At 40.0% G+C, this 19,407-nt stretch overlaps 1 protein-coding gene across 1 annotated transcript in view; it reads right to left on the bottom strand.

Annotated features, from left to right (window-relative positions):
* UVSSA (UV stimulated scaffold protein A) overlaps positions 1-19,407 on the bottom strand; it is a 60,526-nt gene that overhangs the window by 19,356 nt on the left and 21,763 nt on the right. The window contains exons 7-8 of the mRNA XM_068404059.1: positions 14,214-14,322; positions 1,051-1,228 (exon numbers count right to left, since the gene is read on the bottom strand). Coding sequence (XP_068260160.1) covers positions 1,051-1,228; positions 14,214-14,322 — 287 coding nt within the window. The remainder of the gene's footprint in view (positions 1-1,050; positions 1,229-14,213; positions 14,323-19,407) is intronic.

Here is a 19,407-nt window from a genome sequence, read left to right as displayed (position 1 = left end):
GCTAGATATAATGCATTATATACCATGGGTGTAGAAGCCGAGAGATCTAATGGGGGCAGTAGTGGATCATACATGCTGTACTGTAACACGAGCTACTGATGTGACAAACCATTTTTAGAAATATCTTGCTTCTGTAAACTCGTGCCCATGTTTGCATGGCAGTCACACAGATTGAAAAGTCTTTGGTTTTGCTGACAAAATTCCATCTTGCAGACTCATAATACTCATTGTGCAACACCACTACAGAACTCATCAGTCCTCAAAAACCTGAGTACTACTATGGAGACATTGGCTATTCACTGATAGGGCTGCAAATGGTCTTAGCCACCTTACTGAAACGTTAATTTTTAAAAGATTAGAAGTCAAAATGTACACCTGAATACTCCAAATTCCCACGTTCTAATAAAGTAAAGCCCTTTCTCTTTCTGAGATTACATCCCAGTTTGCTAGCTTTTCAGGGCTTTTCTGGCCAATGCAGAAGTGTCTTTTCAGGAACATGCCACTAAGTAGATTACTCCAGTTTTATCCCCAAATCACAGCTAAATGCTGGACAAGGCTGGAATGTCACCAAGCTTTGAATAGGATTGACAACAAATACGTCTTTGGAATCAGTAAAACACACCTCCAGGAAGCACGGACAGCGTAAGTCAATAGGAAGCAAGAGACGGTTGAAACTACTTTCTAATTTAGCATTAGGATATGGTTCTGCTTAGTTGCAAGCCAAAAATTACCCCAGTAAATGGGGATGGGGCTTTTTGTTAGGAGAGGAGGGAATGTCTTTTATTTTCATAGAGGCCATTTACACCAAATAAAACCTAAATCAAGTGAGTAGCAAAATATTCCTTAAGAGCCTGATGCAATCACTAACAAAATCCCAAATATTAAGGAAGTGAAGGTACATACATCTCAGTAAAAGAATTGTAACTTCAAAATGAAACTGAGACAGCCTTAACAGCTTGCCTAGTTCAGGAGCGCTTTTCTGTGTGCTTTCATAACTAATATATAGAAGTAAGAGCAAGAGGTTTCTACAAGAATTAAAACAAAGATAACCTGGCATGTGGAGGTGGTAACTTTGGTAGTTTGTCTCTAATAAGTTTCAATGTGGCAGCTGCACACGTTGGATCAAGTTCATCTTCATTCCCTTTCAGCTGGACGTGGGAGCTCAGTGGAGCTGGTCCCATTGATGTCTTCCCCGCTGGTCCTTTTGGAGGTGACTGGGGTTCTAGCCCTGAAAAAAAGCCTCAGTGTTTAGAAGCGATTCACTTCTCCCACCATCAACGCTTCACAGCGGGGCCAAACAGCTCAGGATACTGATTACATGTAGAGGAGTTGTTTCAGTTTGCATTGGACATCAATCCCACTCATAGACAAGAGTGGTATTTCTGCCTGTGATTTTTTTCTTATTTTGGGACAGAAACATACTGAATAACTACAGCAAATCCACTTTTACATTTGCATGAAATGGTGTGACAACAAAGAATGATGTTACTTCACCTTGGAAAGAAGGATTTTAACAATACATGTTTGCCTAAACTGCAATACTGCTTTTTGTACATAAGTTTCTAGTGTCACATCTTCTTGCTGGTACATTATTTCTGTACTTAAGGTTATATCAAGGTAAAACAGAAGAAAGGAACTATTGGCACTACTGTTTAACACCTAGAGTCCCAAAAGACATCTAAAAGCAGTAGAAAGCAAAAGGACAGGCATACATCCATACCCTCCTGTGTGCCAAGATTAATTCTTTGTGGTGTCTCAGCAAAAAGTCCTGCTAAAACTCTTACAGCCTGGGAAAGAGAAACCACTTCTGGGCAGGGGATTCACTGCAACACACAACTGACGAGAATGGGAACCGTCACCACCCAGCATGGCTGGAAGGAAGCACACCCAGTGAAAAAACAAAGCGTGTGTGAGGCACAGCCCTGTTCTTTGATGATTCTCAGCTACTGTATTGACCCTTCAGAGCTGAGAATATAAACCAAAATTTCTCTCTTTTTCCTTTTTGATTTGTTAAGGGACAGCATCACTGAGAATGGTTGAGTTTCAATTCCTGAATACATCCACAAACAGAATTATCTAGAGAACATTCTTCTTTCAGATACTCAAACACCCAATTTGCCAAGATAAAATATCTAAGTGCTGGCAGAAGCAATGAGTATGCTCAAGAGAAGGTAAATGCCTGAGCTACACCTGAAGAACAAGCCCACCGCAAGGCAGTACCAGGCATCGATGTTCAGCACGAGCAGCTCGGTGGTGGGGCAACTTAATTACTTTATACAGCTAGATTAGACAGCCAGCACGGACTGCAATGATGCTGTTAGACAGGCTGAGCTGTTAGACAGCACATGCCTCTACCCACTGAGCTAGAGAAGCAACTCTATTACCTGGCAATAGTAACAAGAACTTTTCAAGCAATGACAGCTAGAAATGGAAAGACGTGATCCCTCACACTAACATAATAGACTAGATTTTCCCCATCAGAAAGCCTTTTTATAAAAGAAGTGATTGAAATGCAAGGCCCCAGCCCCTAAAAAACCTAAATCAATACAAAAAAAGTCATGGCTTCACAAGCCTAAAATTTTAAGCAAATTATCTCAGCCTTATGAAAAGCACCCTGACTTTACCTGACATGTTTTAGCCACTATTTAGTTGGGACTTTTAGTCTCTTGCCCACTTCTAGCCAGCCCTGAAGCTGTATCTAGAAGTATTCTTGCTTTGCTAACTTGTTTTGCTAATCATTAAATGTACCACAAGATATCAACTAAAAAAGGAAAAGCTAATGTGGTATGACCTGATCTCTGAGTGGGAAATTGCAGGACCCATAGTGGCACGTAGCTTTGGTACACAAAATATTTTAATTTCAGAGAAAAACGTATTTTTCACAAACAAAATCAGAGCAATTTGCCCTGACTCCTCTTTCTACTTTATAAGGTCTTCCAGTAATTCATCCTGACCTTGACTCATTTGTACCACACGTTCCCTGTAACCTATGGGGTGCAACCACACAGAAGGCATTACCTGACTTCAGCCACACGTCAAGTTGCTGAGCTGGCAACCTGCTAGATCCACCCCCTAGATACACATGGGTCTACATTTTCCAAGTATCTAGACGAGGAGCTGAGTCCTTGCACAGGGAATGACATCTCCTCCTCATTTTCCAAGGCTCCAAGCTCAGGGCGCTGAGAAGGATGCCCTGTCAACCCCCTGCTCAGCTTAGCACCTGGACATCCTCTCCCCAGAGTGAGCTGACAATCCCAATTCAAAATCCACAAAGCCAGAGCCCCTCAGAAGGAGATGAGAAACAAAAGCAGACATCCAGTTGGATCCGGCTTGTGTGCACGTGCAGCCTTTAAATGCTGCATACAGCGAATGGTCACTTCAGTCATTCCTAGATCTTCTGAAAACAACTGACTCCAGAGAAAAGAGAGCGCCCCAGAATACTCTCAAGGATGAGGACCCTCATAAGACCATCTGAGATCTCATGTCTCTCTAGTATGGCTTATACTGGTAACAATGAAGGAAAATGTTTTAAGGGCAAGGCGATGCAGGGCAGAGGCCAGTAACAGCAACTGCAGCAGATGGCTTACCTGCCCCACTCAAAACAAGTGAGGGAAAGAAATAGGATGTGGAGGAGGAAAGAGGACGACACAGCACTAGCCATCAGCAGTTAGTAAGCATTCATAGAGACTTCTCTGTCTTCTCCTCGCTCTGCCATGACAGCTCAATACATTCCTTCTGCTTATCCAGTGTATGACAAAGAGAAGTGTGGATCATTTTAACAAGACAGTTGAGGCAAGTATATCTGTGATGCAACTTGTGTGTGATAGTATTTTCCCATGTCTATAGAGAGACCAGCCCCAGCTCTGGCAGGCTGATGCATTCCACCTTTCCTAAGAAAAAGCTACTGGAGTATGCTGTAGATACTCCACAGGAGTGAACACACATCTGAGAGTAGGTATTTCAGTAGTGCCAGTCCTGCGGCTGTCCCAGAAAGACTTCAGCAGGTACCCAACTGTCTGAACGTTTGCAGGCAGCAAGCACTGCAGAGTGGACAAAACACATTCACCACAGTCTGAAGCCTGTGTCAAACCCAGCTCTTCCCTGCCTCCCTGTTCTGCTCTCTGGAAAACACCCCAAAACCAAAGCCGGCATTCCTAAGGCAGTGCATAGAACCATAGAATGGTTTGGGTTAGAAGGGACCTTAAAGATCATCTAGTTCCAACCCCCCTGCCACAGGCAGGGACACCTTTCCTCTAGACCAGGTTGCTCAAAGCCCCATCCAACCTGGCCTTAAACACTGCCAGGGAGGGGGCAGCCACAACTTCTCTGGGCAGCCTGGGCCAGTGTCTCACCACCCTCACAGGAAAGAATTTCTTCCTAAGATCTAATCTAAATCTACCCTCTTTCAGTTTAAAACCATTCCCCCTCATCCTGTCACTACATGCCGTTGTAAAAAGCCCCTCTCCTGCTTTCCTGCAGCCCCTTCAGGTACTGGAAGGCTGCTCTAAGGTCTCCCTGGAGCCTTCTCTTCTCCAGGCTGAACAGCCCCAACTCTCTCAGCCTCTCTTCATAGGAGAGGTGCTCCAGCCCTCTCATCATCTTCGTGGCCCTCCTCTGGACTCGCTCCAACAGCTCCATGTCCTTCTTATGTTGTGGGCCCCAGAGCTGAAAGCAGTACTCCAGGTGGGGTCTCATGAGAGCAGAGTAGAGGGGCAGAATCACCTCCCTTGACCTGCTGGCCACGCTGCTTTTGATGCAGCCCAGGATACGGTTGGCCTTCTGGGCTGCAAGCGCACATTGCCGGCTCATGTTGAGCTTCTCGTCAACCGTCACCCCAAGCCCTTCTCCTCGGGGCTGCTCTCAATCCATTCTCCACCCAGCCTGCATTTGTGCTTGGGATTGCCCTGACCCACATGCAGGACCTTGCACTTGGCCTTGTTGAACTTCATGCAGTTTGCACAGGCCCAGCTCTCAAGCCTGTCAAGGTCCCTCTGGATGGCATCCCTTCCCTCCAGCGTGTCGACCACACCGCACAGCTTGGTGTCGTCGGCAAACTTGCTGAGGGCGCACTCAATCCCACTGTGTATGTGTCTCTCACCACAACTTTTTTCCTCTTCAGAGAGAATATGTGCATATGCATTAAAAGTTCTCAGGAAATCCTATTTTATTCCAATTTTTCCTATGATGGTTATGGAAAGCATGATTGCTCATTCACCACACTGATTTTGTTTGAGGGGGAGAGGAGGGGAACAGCAGAGACGAGCAGTCAGCAACACACAGAAAAGGCAAGAGAGATAAATGGACAATGTGACATTTAGACAGATAAAATCATATCCAGAAGATCAATACAGGAATTCTTAAGAGTTACAAGAACAAAATATTTTCCCATTGATTTCTTATTTTAAGCCATTAACAGAAAAACAGCTAAAGGTAAATACACTACGACATCAGTAACACCACCTCTACTGTGGATTTTTTTAAAAATATTTGTTTATAAAACTAGTTTTTGCCAACAAGGTAAAGACATGAGTCACCATGCAGACAGCCCTAGCTGAATGGTATCCAATGTCAGGGTGGGTTTTTTTTTTAAGACATAGATGGGATTAAGTGCAGTTTTAAAAGTAAAATTCCTCTTAAGAATTCTGCTGTTCTGTGTATTTTATTTAACACAAGTACAGCACGTGGGTTCCAATTGTTCCAATAGCAGCTTTTAGAAAGAATCATAAAAATGTTCAAATCCTCTTTTTTGTTTAAATTGACCAAATGGCACCTATTTGCCTGAAGCAATAAAGTAGACCGTGTTCACAAGATAAATCGATAGAAGGAAAGAGAGAGGCTGGGGTTTCAGCTGAAGTTAGGCTGCTGAATGCTGACATTATTGATTTTAGCTAGTTCAGCTGGCCTTGTAATTAAAATGTAAATTTGAGAAAGAGATTATGTCCTGACAGAAATGGTGGGATTAGGGGGAGATAAAAGCCCCTCTGAAAATTCAGAGAAAGAGTAAGCACAGGTTTCCTCAGCTGTGTGGTTTTAGACAAAATCTAGCTACTTCAGATTCACTTAAGTTTAATTGAAAAAATGAAGACAGAATATAAACAAGTATTATGGACTTCAACTTTCCTGAAAAAATATAATCATTTGTTTGCCATTTGTTGAGTCTTAGTCAAGCCGAATGTATGTGATTTGTGTAAGTACAGACACTCTCCAAGACTGTCAGGAAAATCCAGCAGTTCAGGTACAATATTTCCCCACTTACCCTCTGCTGTGCTTGTAATGAAAAGAACCTGCATGTATTTTACTCAGGAAGCACAATCAGCTCTAGTGCTAAGTGAACAGAACTTGGAAAGCTTACGTCATATGGACTTGCAGACCAGAGGGTTCAAGTCTGTGTCTGGGGCTTTGCTTCCAAACAGCTCCAGTGTTTCAGGATCAGTTCTGCTACACCACTCCATGCACAAATATGTGTGTGAACAAAATTAACATACGGGAGGAAGATTTCATTGTCTCCGAAGGTTCTGCTACTCATAAGGGATGGAGATTGGAATTATATGTCATCCCTGACAGAGAGCTGATCTTTAGGAAACCATCACAAATTAAAGGAATGTTCAGGTTTTTTTTAATTGGGATCAAATTTCATCTCTGCCTAAAAAAAAAAACCAAACCAAACCCGACTCTTTTTCTTGTTAGTATCACTTTATCTACACAGAACTTTAAAATGAGGGGGAAAAAATTAATACAAATATCTGTTATGGACAAAACCTTAAAAGTATTCATACAGGGGTAACATTGATTAGAACTCTTACCATTTATTGTGGTAGAAAACTTCCTCTTTAATTTTATATAGTTTCTTCTTTTACCCTTGAATGCCACTAAACAAATTGCTATCTGCAGCTGCAAGGGGAGGATTCTGAAATGCTGGAGGTGGCTTTAGCAAATATTCTCACAGCACACAAACTGTGTGTGCACTCAAAGCAACTTATCACATGGACAACTGCACATATTAATATTTCTGTTTAAATTACACTACTTTTAAAAAGTTGTCAAGGGGTCTTTTACAATTAGAGGTTTTAAACAACCAAAAAAGATGCCTCCAGCACCTTTGAACGCAGCTATGCTCATTTACATTTATCTAAGATTTTAGAATTCTACTTTGGAAATTCAAATTAAAGACAAAAGGATAACAACTATGTTAGTTAACTAGAAGAGTTCATTAACATGACATAAATACTTTGTTTGGCTTACTGGAATTACAGAATATGTTAATTTGTTATAAAATTAATTCTCATTAATTAACCCTGTTTATTGTTGTTTTACAATCACACTTAAGAATCAGAATAAATCAAAGAAGCAGAGTTTAGAGGAAAGCCTTTCTACACCTTACATTGTGACCTGTTAACTTCTTGCTCATCCTTTCGCAGTCCCTGGCCATTGCATAGCTCCTATTAGGTACACTGCTATTGCAAACCACTCGGGAGTATTATCAGCATCCTGTGCAGTGACTATTAATTTCTAAGAACTTTAGGAGGAATCAAATATATCCCATGTCCTGTCAGATTTTCTGGGAACCGTATTTACATAGAAGGACCTTGCCTTAGAGCGAGGAAGGGTTTGCATGATCAACTGATCAGGATGCATCAGAAGAAATACCTACAATCAATACTTCTACATGGATGTAGAAGTATTTCATTGGAAGTGTTAATCATGTTTTTTTTCATAAATGTGCAAAGTTATCTTCATTCCAAACACTGCATTATAATAAGTTTCACTCAATCATTGTGCTAAGTGTAGCTATATAGAACATGTGTTTGTCCATATACAGATATATTCAAAGCATACTAATATAATGAGGCAATGTCACTTGTAAACTTATAATTAAATACTTCTAATGTAGTATATTGTAAGAAAAATTGAGACCACACAACACATATTTGATTATAGCAGTTCATGACTGGGTCCTAACTTCAATGCTGAATGTGTTCTCTATATATGTATGATAAGTCAATGCATGCTATTTCAATCATGGAACAACTGTGATTTTTTTTTTAAGAATTTATAGTAATATTAATACAAATATTATTCTAAATACTAGACTCTTGTCTAGAGAGAAAAACACAACTGTGTGTTAATTGCATTTTCCAAATCTGGGAAAAAGGAACCAAAATTTCACAGGACAGTGGAAGGTAAGTAGGTAGAGTTCTGCCTGTCCTTGCCCCTGCGAAACCTGATTTGTTTTTTCCCCTTAGAGAAGCTGAGTAATACTCACAAGTCTTTAGCCTAGATAGTGTAATTTTAAGTCTCAAATTCAGCTCCCGAGAACTGTATTTCGTACACTCTGAAGTCTGCAGGTTTGTTTTTGCTGTGGTCTTCACTGAGCTGTTTCTTCCTGTAAAACTGCTCTCCATGTTCTTCACATGCAGGAAGAATTCCCTCAGGAAGTTCCTGAGGTATGGAGACCAGACAAATCCAACCAGACTAAAAAAAACTATTAGGCTTTTAAAGCAGAACCCAGACAAACTTAGAAATCATAGAATGGTTGGGGTTGGAAGGGACCTTAAAGACCATCTAGTTCCAACCCCTCTGCCATGTGCAGGGATACCTTCCACTAGACCAGGTTGCTCAGAGCCCCGTCCAGCCTGGCCTTGAACACTGCTAGGGAGGGGGCAGCCACAACAATGCTGAAGCTGAAAGCAACCTTTATCAGTCTGATCTTCAGCTTAAGTACCTTTTTTAATTTCCATTTAGCCAGGACATCTGTGTCTATTTTGTGATCCAACAGTCAGTAGAGCCTCAGCAATTTCATTCCCAAATAACAATGTAATTAAAAACATTTGTTTTCATTACAGCTATGGCAGGGCACCATCCTACTGGAAAGCAGCTCTGTGGAGAAAGACCTGGGAGTTCTGGTGGACAAGTTCACCATGAGCCAACAATGTGCCCTTGTTGTGGCCAAGAAGCCAATGGTATCCTGGGGTGCATTAGGAAGAGTGTGGCCAGCAGGTCAAGGGAAGTTCTGCTCCCCCTCTACACTGCCCTAGTGAGGCCACACCTGGAGCACTGTGTCCAGTCCTGGGCCCCCCAGTTCAAGAAAGACAAGGAACTACTGGAGAGAGTCCAGTGGAGGGCTACAAAGATGATCAGAGGACTGGAGTATCTCCCTTATGAGGAGAGGCTGAGGGAGCTGGGTCTATTCAGTCTGGAGAAGAGAAGACTGAGGGGGGATCTTATCAACACTTACAAATACCTCAAAGGCGGGTGTCAAGAGGATGGGGCCAGACTCTTCTCAGTGGTGCCCAGCAACAGGACAAGGGACAACAGGCACAAACTGAAACATGGGAAGTTTCATCTGAATATGAGGAAAAACTTCTTTCCTTTGAGGGTGACAGAGCACTGGAACAAGCTGCTCAGGGAGCTTGTGGAGTCTCCTTCTCTGGAGATACTCAAAACCCGCCCGGACATGACCCTGTGCAATGTGCTCTAAGGGAACCTGCTTTGGCAGGGGGTTGGACGAGGTGATCTCCAGAGGTCCCTTCCAACCCCAACCATTCTGTGATTCGGTTAATCACAGTGATGCACATTTTTATGGCCTGTAGCTGATGAAAGCAATTGGCCAAACTGCTCTTCAGACGTACATCTCGCCCCAAATAAACCCACCTTACATTACGTGTGAACTATAGCTACCTGTTAGCAACAGAAGCTGCTGTATCAATCCCACACTTGTGTTCTCTTATTTGCATTGAGTCATCCTTGAGGCAAGTCTACTTCATGATCATTGCCATGACAATCACTCTCTCTCCTGCAGGAGCCTAGACTTGATCACCACCCTACCCATTTTTAAAAGCTATTGCAAAACGACTTTTAGTAAGTTTTTCAAATATGCCTACCGCTGGGGAACCCTAATCAAGACTAATAACAGAAAACTAAACAAAATATTTTCTTTCCCCACGCGGTTCAGAGCTCAGCTGCAAGCTATGCCAAGACCACCAAGGGCAGGAAGGAATCTCTTATCCTGGTGTCAGGACCAAATCCTCTCTATGGCACAAGAACGATGTCAGAAGATGCACAGTTCCATCCCTTACCTTATCCACCTTAAGGCTTTAAGCCAATGTGACCTACAGCTGACCATCAAAGGCTGGAATGTGGGAAATCTCAAGTGGAAACAAGATTTTCTCTCTCCCTAAACCTTTCTTTTAAATGAATAATGCCTCAGTTTTTACGGGGTTAGCAATACTAGCTATACAAGGGCAAGTATTGTATATAAGCAGCATCGGTGAGGAGTGCTGAGAACCAGAGTAAACCTGTGAAAATTATTTTCACAGTGCTCTTTCTTTTTCAGCTCAATATTCCTCTTCAGCAACATAAGGTATTTAAAAGGGCTCTGTGGTGCCACAGGATGGCTGGTCTCTTGTCTGTTGCAGACATCAGGTGCAAGTGTAAATAAGGATTATACAAATGGGAGGTCGTTAAAAGTCTGGTAATGCTAATTTGGCATGACACCCCTAATGGGTTATATCTTCACACTTCAGTTAACAAATTTACATTTCATCTTATACATGGAGATTCAAATTGACTTGTTAAATTCTTCCTCCACCCAAACTGCACCCATGCTCAGTTCATCTTATATATTACATATCATCATCAATTTTGAGATCATCATCAACTACATACACACACAGCTAATACAACTGCACATGTCTGTATACATATGCGTACAAAACTTCCCCTGTCTCTAAATAGCTTTTAATTTTTCACAAACTTTTCAGATCTCAGGAGAACCACAGATACATGTATGCATCATCAGAAATAGCATCTCAGCTTGAAATGTACCTTGTTGGTAGGATGATACTTCTATTTCCCTAAGCGAAGTGAAAGGGAATAAAGTGACTTTTAAATCAATAATTTACATGTCACGTTTCAATCCATTTCCACAGTCATGTCTTACAACTTTGTTTTCCTGTTTCGTATAAAAATCTGAGGAGCTGTTCACTTTCCCTGGTTTGTTCACAAAAACTAATAACACAAGGGGAAAAAAAGCTTTACATTGTTCACACCTTCTACATAACACTGAGATTTTATTTTACACAGGTTTAAAGTTCCAGTTAGAACATGCCACTTGCACAGACTTTCATTTTCTTAGCTCAGAGTCCTCATCAACTAGAGAAATGTAGGAAAAACCCACCTGGATTACATTAAGATAAAGCTAAAGTCACTGCTATGATAAGTGCACTTGCACATGGAACAAAGAACCATATTTAATTAGAGAGGTGACTGCCTAACACAGGCAGCTCTTGATGATAACATGCTACTATGAAATCAATATATTCTTGTGTATTTTAATATGATAATTCACTTTTCTAAAAAAAATGTGCCAAAGGGATGCTTATTTTGTTTCTGCTTATTAAAAACACATGCAGAACAGAATCCAGTAGAGCAAATGTAGTTCTTCATTTTCCTCATGCAGACCTGAAGCAATTACACAGAAGTCAGTTGATTTATGCAACAGTTACATATCGGCTTCTGAAACAGGTTTTGAACTAGTAACTGACCAGTTGGCCCAAGAAAGCACTTAAGTACACGAAGACAGAAGAAAGCACATGCTTAAAAGATTGCCTGAATTCTCTTCAGGAATTCCAGATTCTTTTCAGACTCTTTCCTGAACTGGGAGCTTACATAGTAACTTTACACGGCAGCAAAAAAAAGCTGAATGACTTCAAGAACATCAAGAATGGCTCATTTCTTTCAAAATGACATTTTTAACAAACACATCAGATAAAGAACAGCCAAGTGTGACCATTAGCTCCTACATAAAGACACGTATACAAAATGAGAGAGAGGTTTTGTTTTCTGACAGATTGGCTTCTTCGCTATAATATATTTTCCCATCAGCAATAGTTTAAATACAAATTGGAATTTCTTAATCAATTTTATATAGATTTTTAAAGTATCCTTGAATAGATAGTAGGCTTGTCCTTTTATCCTTTTCCATGAGAAGGAATTCAAATAGCAGCAAAGTATTGTGTTAATGTGACACAAAGAGTGGTAAGATGCTTTCAGTTTTTAAAAATGCGTGTCTATGAGGAAGACAGGGGAGGAAAGGGAGCGAGGGAGAGAGGGAAGAGATGAGTACATTTCACTTCCAGTGGAAGCTGACAAGTATAAACGGAACTTTCACATGTTAGGATTCATCAGGCTGCTGTTAAGGACATGAAAAACAAGTTCCAGTGCCTGGAACTACTAAGAAAATGCCAGTTTTGGCACAAGGATACTGCTAAAGGAAGGAAAAAACCCAAAGAACCACCATACCTATGTTAATAACGAACCTCATTTGCTCATTTATTTACCATCACTACCAATGTTTTTGGGCTCCTTCATTAGCCACGTATACGTAAGAAGCGTTTCACAACTGTCTGCAAGTCTGCTACCCCTCTCTTCCATTATATTCCTTTTCTGAAAGTCCCACTATTAGCAACAATTAGAACTTACTCAGTATTTATTGCAAGACTGAGGTAGTTGGGACAGCCAATGTATACTGGTATAATTTTATCTAAATATAACATTTTTTTCCATTAACAAAAAAATAAAAAACTGCCCAGTTCCTGAATTTGCGTCCTACAGCCCTTCACCACTGTTCTGGGTTCTTGTCTAACACACACAGCCACCTCCCATTTCACTATCTCAATACTCTCAGTTCCACTTCACCTTCCCCAACTCCTGGTTGGACAAAGTAAGCGCCTACAGACTGTTTCAAGCAACAGCCATGCTAAGAGTCACGTCAAACCACATCGCAGCTACCTGCTCACCAGTCGAATCTCAGTCCTCTATATAGTTGCTAATTTCCACATTTTTTTAAAGGCATGGAGGAACAGAGACATCTACCTCATTCAAACAAACTGGAACCAGTCAGTTGGACTTGCTGCAACTCCTTGGGTGGGGAACACAGATATACAGATAATCAATGCAGGTCTTTTACTTGCCAGGGTGTCCTGGCAGGTTAAGTCTAGATGGGGTAGATGGACTGAGGCACTAGCAGGACTTCACATCTGGAGATGACCTTGAGCTGACCCCAGCCACTACAGGTTATATTTACTGATCATCTTTTACTGTCTGTAGCCAAATTTGATGGCAGAAGACAGTAAAAAGGTCACTTGAGTTACATCATCTTGGGTTTACACAGGCACACCCTCTTGTTTCAGCATAAAGAAACATTTGGCTTATGCATGTAATAGCTATAGCCTGACTTTTAAGATGCAAACCACAGATAAGTTAAAAATAAGCATGAGCAGGACTGAAAAAGGCACAATACAGCACCAGTCTTACACAAATACTTATGGAGAAATGTAGGAGCAAGAAACTTATTACAGTGTCCAAGGTTTTTAACTTCTGTGTGATGGCAGCTGCTCTCTCCTTCTCTACAAGGTACTGAAATCTTCTGAATCTTAAAGTACACAATGCTACACAGAGGCAAAGCTGCAGACACTTAATAAGCTACATGTGCAAAGGACAAGGAGTAACGCACTGAAATGTAATTATTTGAGATTAACTTTCCTCAGTAACTCCTCCCTCAATTTCACAAAAAAACACATTACAAGTATATATTTAGTTTTTAAAAAATCTTTAGAATGCATTAAAAGAAGGCCAGACCAAGACTGTACTTTGTCATCTGGTATGTGCTCCATGGCTGTAATTCTGCACTTGAATGCTCAGCTCTGTTTAACATCTTGTGATAGCAACACCCAATGAAAAAAAAACCAAAAAGCCTTCTTTTGGAGCTGCAAGTTGGCCACTCTGTGTGAGGAAGGGGCTGCACATCTCCAACTGCTATTAATGCAGACGACAGTACAAAACCTTACCCCATCTCATCAGGCTGTTACCAGTATATCTAATATTCAGGCTCATTTACGGCTTTCCTTTGCAGTCCCTTCACTCCCAGTATGTGTTTAGCACACTTAGAAGCATACACTGTGCTGCTTCTGGCTCTAAACTACAGTGAAACATGATGGAATGAAATAAGCTGCTCGTCTCGGTTGCTTTTGCTCCTAGAAAGTATTTGTTTATCCAGAGCCAATCGCTGCTCCCGTACCTATGTAATGACTTCCTCATAGCAGTCAGAGATTACCCCACCGCTGATCACTTTATTACTTCAGAACGGCTGTTTATTTACTTTAGCGCAGCAGTAACATGCAAGGATAAAGCTTGTCGCAGCTGGGCAAACTCACCATATTCCTTACGCAGGTGGTCTGGAATGTGAGGCTCATAACCTTCCTTCTCAGGGACCTCCACAAACTCATCTTCATCCTCCTCATCGTCGTCATCCGAGGCTTTCATCTACAGAGATATTTTTGTTGGGTTTTTTTGAATGTGAAGACAGCTTTTCATTTCCCTTCACACTGAAAATATTTCACAGACATCTCGATAGCCCTACTGAGACTGCTCTGTGTCAAAAGTATTTCCCTAATTATGTATTTAACCTTTATCTAAGATTAGGCCTTTGCTTAACGTTTTATCTCTAAAGCCATACTCTATCCTAAGGGCTTCTTTAAAGCCCCTTTTATCCATTAGAACACATGCAATTGGTGAAGTCTGAGAAAGTGTGAAGCTATAAAATAAGGCCAAAAAATCTTAAAATAACATCAAGATTTTGGCTTAATGAGCAAATTATAGCCTTATCTCTTCTCCTTTGGTTGATTTTACTCATTTAGCTGCACCCAGATAGTCTGTGGCATGTTAAGTAGTATCACAAATTGTTTAAGAGCTCAAAACCAGAGCAGGCAAACACGAGGGGAAGACGGACTGGCAAGCTAATACTGACCAAAGTAAGAATATTCAGATCTGTATACTACAGTGTTTCACTGTTCTTCTTCACAACAGCACTAAAAATAATTTGATACATTGATTTCTTAACTAACTTGGTACCTCCTAACCATTCATACCATTAGACTGCACACATTACTATGGTGAAGACCAACAAAATGGGATTTTTATAATGTGCACTTGTCTATGTTGCAGTCTGAAATTGAGTGCCTATGACTAGCTGAAAATTAAGAATGGAGTTCCTACCAACTAACCAGGGTAATTCATTCACATAAGTGGCTTCCTATGTATCATTTCAGCTAGCTACCACTGGGTATGTGCCAGCAAGTCTCTATATTTTTTTTTCTAAGCTTGTTCCATACCTGAAAATGAATTTTTCTTCTGTACTACACATAAGCTAAAAGAACCTGTGCCACCTCAGACATGGCCTGTACTACCAGAATTTTAAAACAGCAAATGCCAACTGCCCTAAAAAGGCAGCAATGGTTTTATGCTTTATTTTCTTTGACCACCTTGGGTATCACCTAATTCTTAAAAACAACATAATTAGTGCATTATTGTATGTTTGCCATGCACTTTTACAAGTCTAGCAAATAATAGAGGTATCCACTAAAACCAGCTTGACCATAGGCTATCACTTTTTTCAACTGCACTGCAGCAAGCCAAAGCAACAGATAAGGAATGGTATCATTTTTACTATTTTCCATTTGCTTCTCTTACTGCACCTGACTTACATTGATATTCATATCAACTACTCATTGTTACAAGCACCGGAGGATACTGCAGGTTTTGCCTGCAGCAGAATTTTCCCAATTTAATTCACTACTCTAATCGTGTGTCACAGCTGCATCCTTTAAATCATACATATACTCTGAAGCCAAAAGACCTAGAAACCAATCTTGGTTTGCTGAATGTAGTTAAAAATTGAAAATAAATAATAAAACAAAATTAGCATCTTTTTGGTCAGTATTACTTGTAAGCTGGTCTGAATTAATTTCTAATAGAGAACATTAATTGATATTAATACACATATTGCTACATTTTAACATATAATAAATGGATGGTGCAAGTTAGAAGTACTGTTCTTCCCTTCGTTTGAAAAAGACTTTGATTTAAGAAAGCTGCAGTTCCAGTGGGGGAAAAAAAAAAATTAAAAAAATATTTACTGTCCTGAAGAACAGAGTAGATTTACTACCACATTCTTACCAGAGAACACCTAATTAGTCTTCATTTTAAAATGAAGTCCCAGCATAATCATGTTTGAAAGTACCCTACTGCCAAAGACAAGTACCAACCACCGCATAGTCTCTTCAGCCCAATTCTCACTACCTCAAGAGCTGCCAACCTTCAGGCTATGCTGGAGGATCCTGCACCCTAGTTTATTTTTTGTTTCCCACCACAATCCTTTTTCCTCACCTAAAAGCAAGAAACAATTCAGGCCCTACCTGCATGGCCAAGCCAGATGCACGCTGCACCTGACCTCCGCAGCAGAAACCAAAATAGCATTCTAGTGCAAAGACAGGGTCAAATACTCTACTGCTAATCACAAACTCACAAAGGCACCAGACATGAAAGAAGAACACCTGTGCTAAACCGCAACCTTTGGAAGACGTTCCCAAGGGCCTTTAGAGAGAAAAACATCACCAGGTTTTGTACTCTGCACAACAGAAGAGGGCTGGAGATTGAAGAGAAGTTAGTTTGTTTGTATTTTGGTTTCAAAATTCTGCTGGTGGGGTCATCCCTTTTTTATCTGTTAGGGGCAATTGAATTATGTTCGGAAATAACATCCACTCTTATTTCTCTAGCTTGAAGCAGGGCAACATTGTGCTTTCCATACTCAGTTTCTATTTCTCATTTAGCTATTAGAAAATATTTTACCAAGCTAAAACTTGCCATGATCTTAGTCTACAACTTTGCATCGTAATGTAAAAGCTGCGTGACTTTCACCTTATAAAACAGGGAAAGTAAATTCAGTGTATTTCCACAGTTTTTACTCAGAAGTAGCCTGTAAGCAAATAAACAGCAACAGGTTTAAGGAATTGAGAAATAACACCAAACTAGTAAGAGAAAGCAAACTTAGTTCAGATTGATCATTTTACTTAAATCACCAGATTATACCTAAAATATCAGTGGCTATAAAACAAGTACTTGTGTGCATGGTATATCTGAGAGGATTAGAAAGAATTCAGAAGAGTTCGCTCTTTAATTGAAATTTCTCCTAATTTGTTCACATGCCGTTGGAGGCACGTCACTCTCTGTACATTAATATACTAAAATTAAGTGGGCTTCACTAATCCTCAACTTGAAAAAATGCATTAGAAGCAACTTTGCTGTATTACCTGTATGGTCTAAAACTTTAAAGCACATGAAAAGCCTGATGGCGAAAAGGCATAATCAGATGCAAATTCACTTTGTTTAGGTACAATCCATGAAGTGTGCATTCAAGTACTATAGAAAACATTAATCATAGGAAACTGTAATTTTTGTTATCAGTCTAACACTAATCAAAAGGGAAACCTGTCACTACCGCTGACCTGTGAAACGTCCCAATTATACTCTTCGGAAATGACAGGAGCACTTAACTTCCTCACTGAGTAAATGACGACAATCAATCAAGTTTGAATAACAATGAGCCACGGAGCTGAAAATTATTTTTTGTATAGAATCTACCCAGGAATTTATGAAAGGTGAAAAGCAACCCAAGGTTTTAGGGGCATTATGGCTTTCAGCTAGTGCAGCGCATATCAAACACTAAACAGAATTTATGTGTTTTAATTTTCTAAAAGGTAGATGTGGACTTGGTGCTACAATGCATAACATATAATGCCAGATTTTAAATATGGGGGTCATTTTCATAAAATATTATGCTTATTGTTCACACCCTTGAATTTCCCTGGGGTCTTCTATTAAATTTAGATTTCCTGTAAAAAAAATTAACTGCTTAGCTAACTATCAGGAGTTAAGCCCTCTTTTCCCTTCAAACAGACATAAAGTCTTTATTTTGATATAATCTTTAACAAGATAAATAAGTTATCTTTTCACTTTAGAATCTTAAAGTCATCACTGGTGGAAATTCAAGAAGTTGCACAGTAGTACTGGGTAGTTATATCTCAATTTACTTCATTCCAGTGGTACTTCATCAGAACCATCCCATTTATGCTGTTTTGTTCCATTCCCTTTCTCAAGAAAGGAAGAGAGGTCATGGGCAACATTATTAGTCAGAAAAGTATCTGGTTTTTTTTTTTAAATTTCACTTTTCAAACATGAAGAAAGCTCCAAAGCAAGCTCTACAGCTGCAGCATGAAAGTTCAGACACCTATTATCTGCTTTTCCACTATAGGTAAACTCTTTCAGTCAATTAAAAAAAAAAAAAAAAAATCAACAATCCATAACTAAATCAGAAGAAATAAATATTTAAGACAACATTTTGAGTGGTAGAATTAGTAAATTATAATCCTCTAGGAATGAGTGGTTAGGTACTTGCAAACAAGAAAAACGAGACTATGACAAAGACAAGCAGTATGCCATTTCTAGTGTGCCATAACTGAAGGGAAGTATAAGCTCCAGTGATAAATACTACAACGTAAAGCTTTTCTTGTAGAGTACAGAATTAAACACCTCTAAGATAAGTAGTCATGCAACTGCTTCTTTCTCAATAACCTGCCAAAGAATGTGGGAAAAAAGGTCCTGTTCTCAAATCCATTCTAATTATCAGGTGATACGAGGAAAGTCACTAACGCAGTTTGGCAGTCTTACCAAAGATGGAAGGTGAACCACCTTCTCTCTGTCACTAGAGGATGGTCCATCTGATGGGAGACCAGCCTCCCAGACATCAGAGGCTACCTGCACCATCACTGCTCTTCAAGTTGCATGGAGATGGGAAGTTTTTCCACTCAGTGTTAATCTGCTCTACTACGCTGACATTTATTTATTTATTCACTTATCTAAATGAATCATGCATTTGCAAAACTATGCGTTGGGTTGTTTTAATGTGGTAGTATTCCTGAGTAGATACCTCACTGTGAGAGGAAACAGCATTTAGCTAGATAATTTCCAGATTCTTGGGCTGAATTTTTTTGCATATGAGAATACAGTAAAAAAAAGAAAATAACAGAAAATATACATGCATTATTTTCATTGTAATTAGAGTTAGAACGTCTCCTCAATTCTCATAATTTTCATTAAAAACTTAAAATAGTGCTGACTTTTCCAGCTAGACAAGAGCCATCAAACCATTTGCTCCCTAACTCATTAAAAAAATTTTGAAAAAAACCTGATGTTTCCTTATCAGTGTCCATCTTATTAAAAATATTGCAAACAAATATTGGATACCAGTAGAAATGCAATTGTATCTTTTACTTTGGAGTCAACACTCCCAGAGCCTCCAGCTATTAGTGTAGCTCAGTGCAACCACAGCTCCAGTTAAATGCTTTGCTCATCCATCACAACCAGTAGTAAAAGCAAAAAAAAGCCCTCCACCCACCGCACAACACTTGGAAATATGTAAAGAAAAGCCTTTGCTCCTTTTCCCAGTTTTATACAAATTGATTGCTACATTCTGTTAAGAGGATTTAAAAACCTGGGCCTCTGCAATCATAA

Source organism: Nyctibius grandis, chromosome 6 (assembly GCF_013368605.1).
Source record: "Nyctibius grandis isolate bNycGra1 chromosome 6, bNycGra1.pri, whole genome shotgun sequence".
NCBI classification, from domain to species: Eukaryota; Metazoa; Chordata; class Aves; order Nyctibiiformes; family Nyctibiidae; genus Nyctibius; species Nyctibius grandis.
This window is presented reverse-complemented; position numbering and strand designations above follow the sequence as displayed.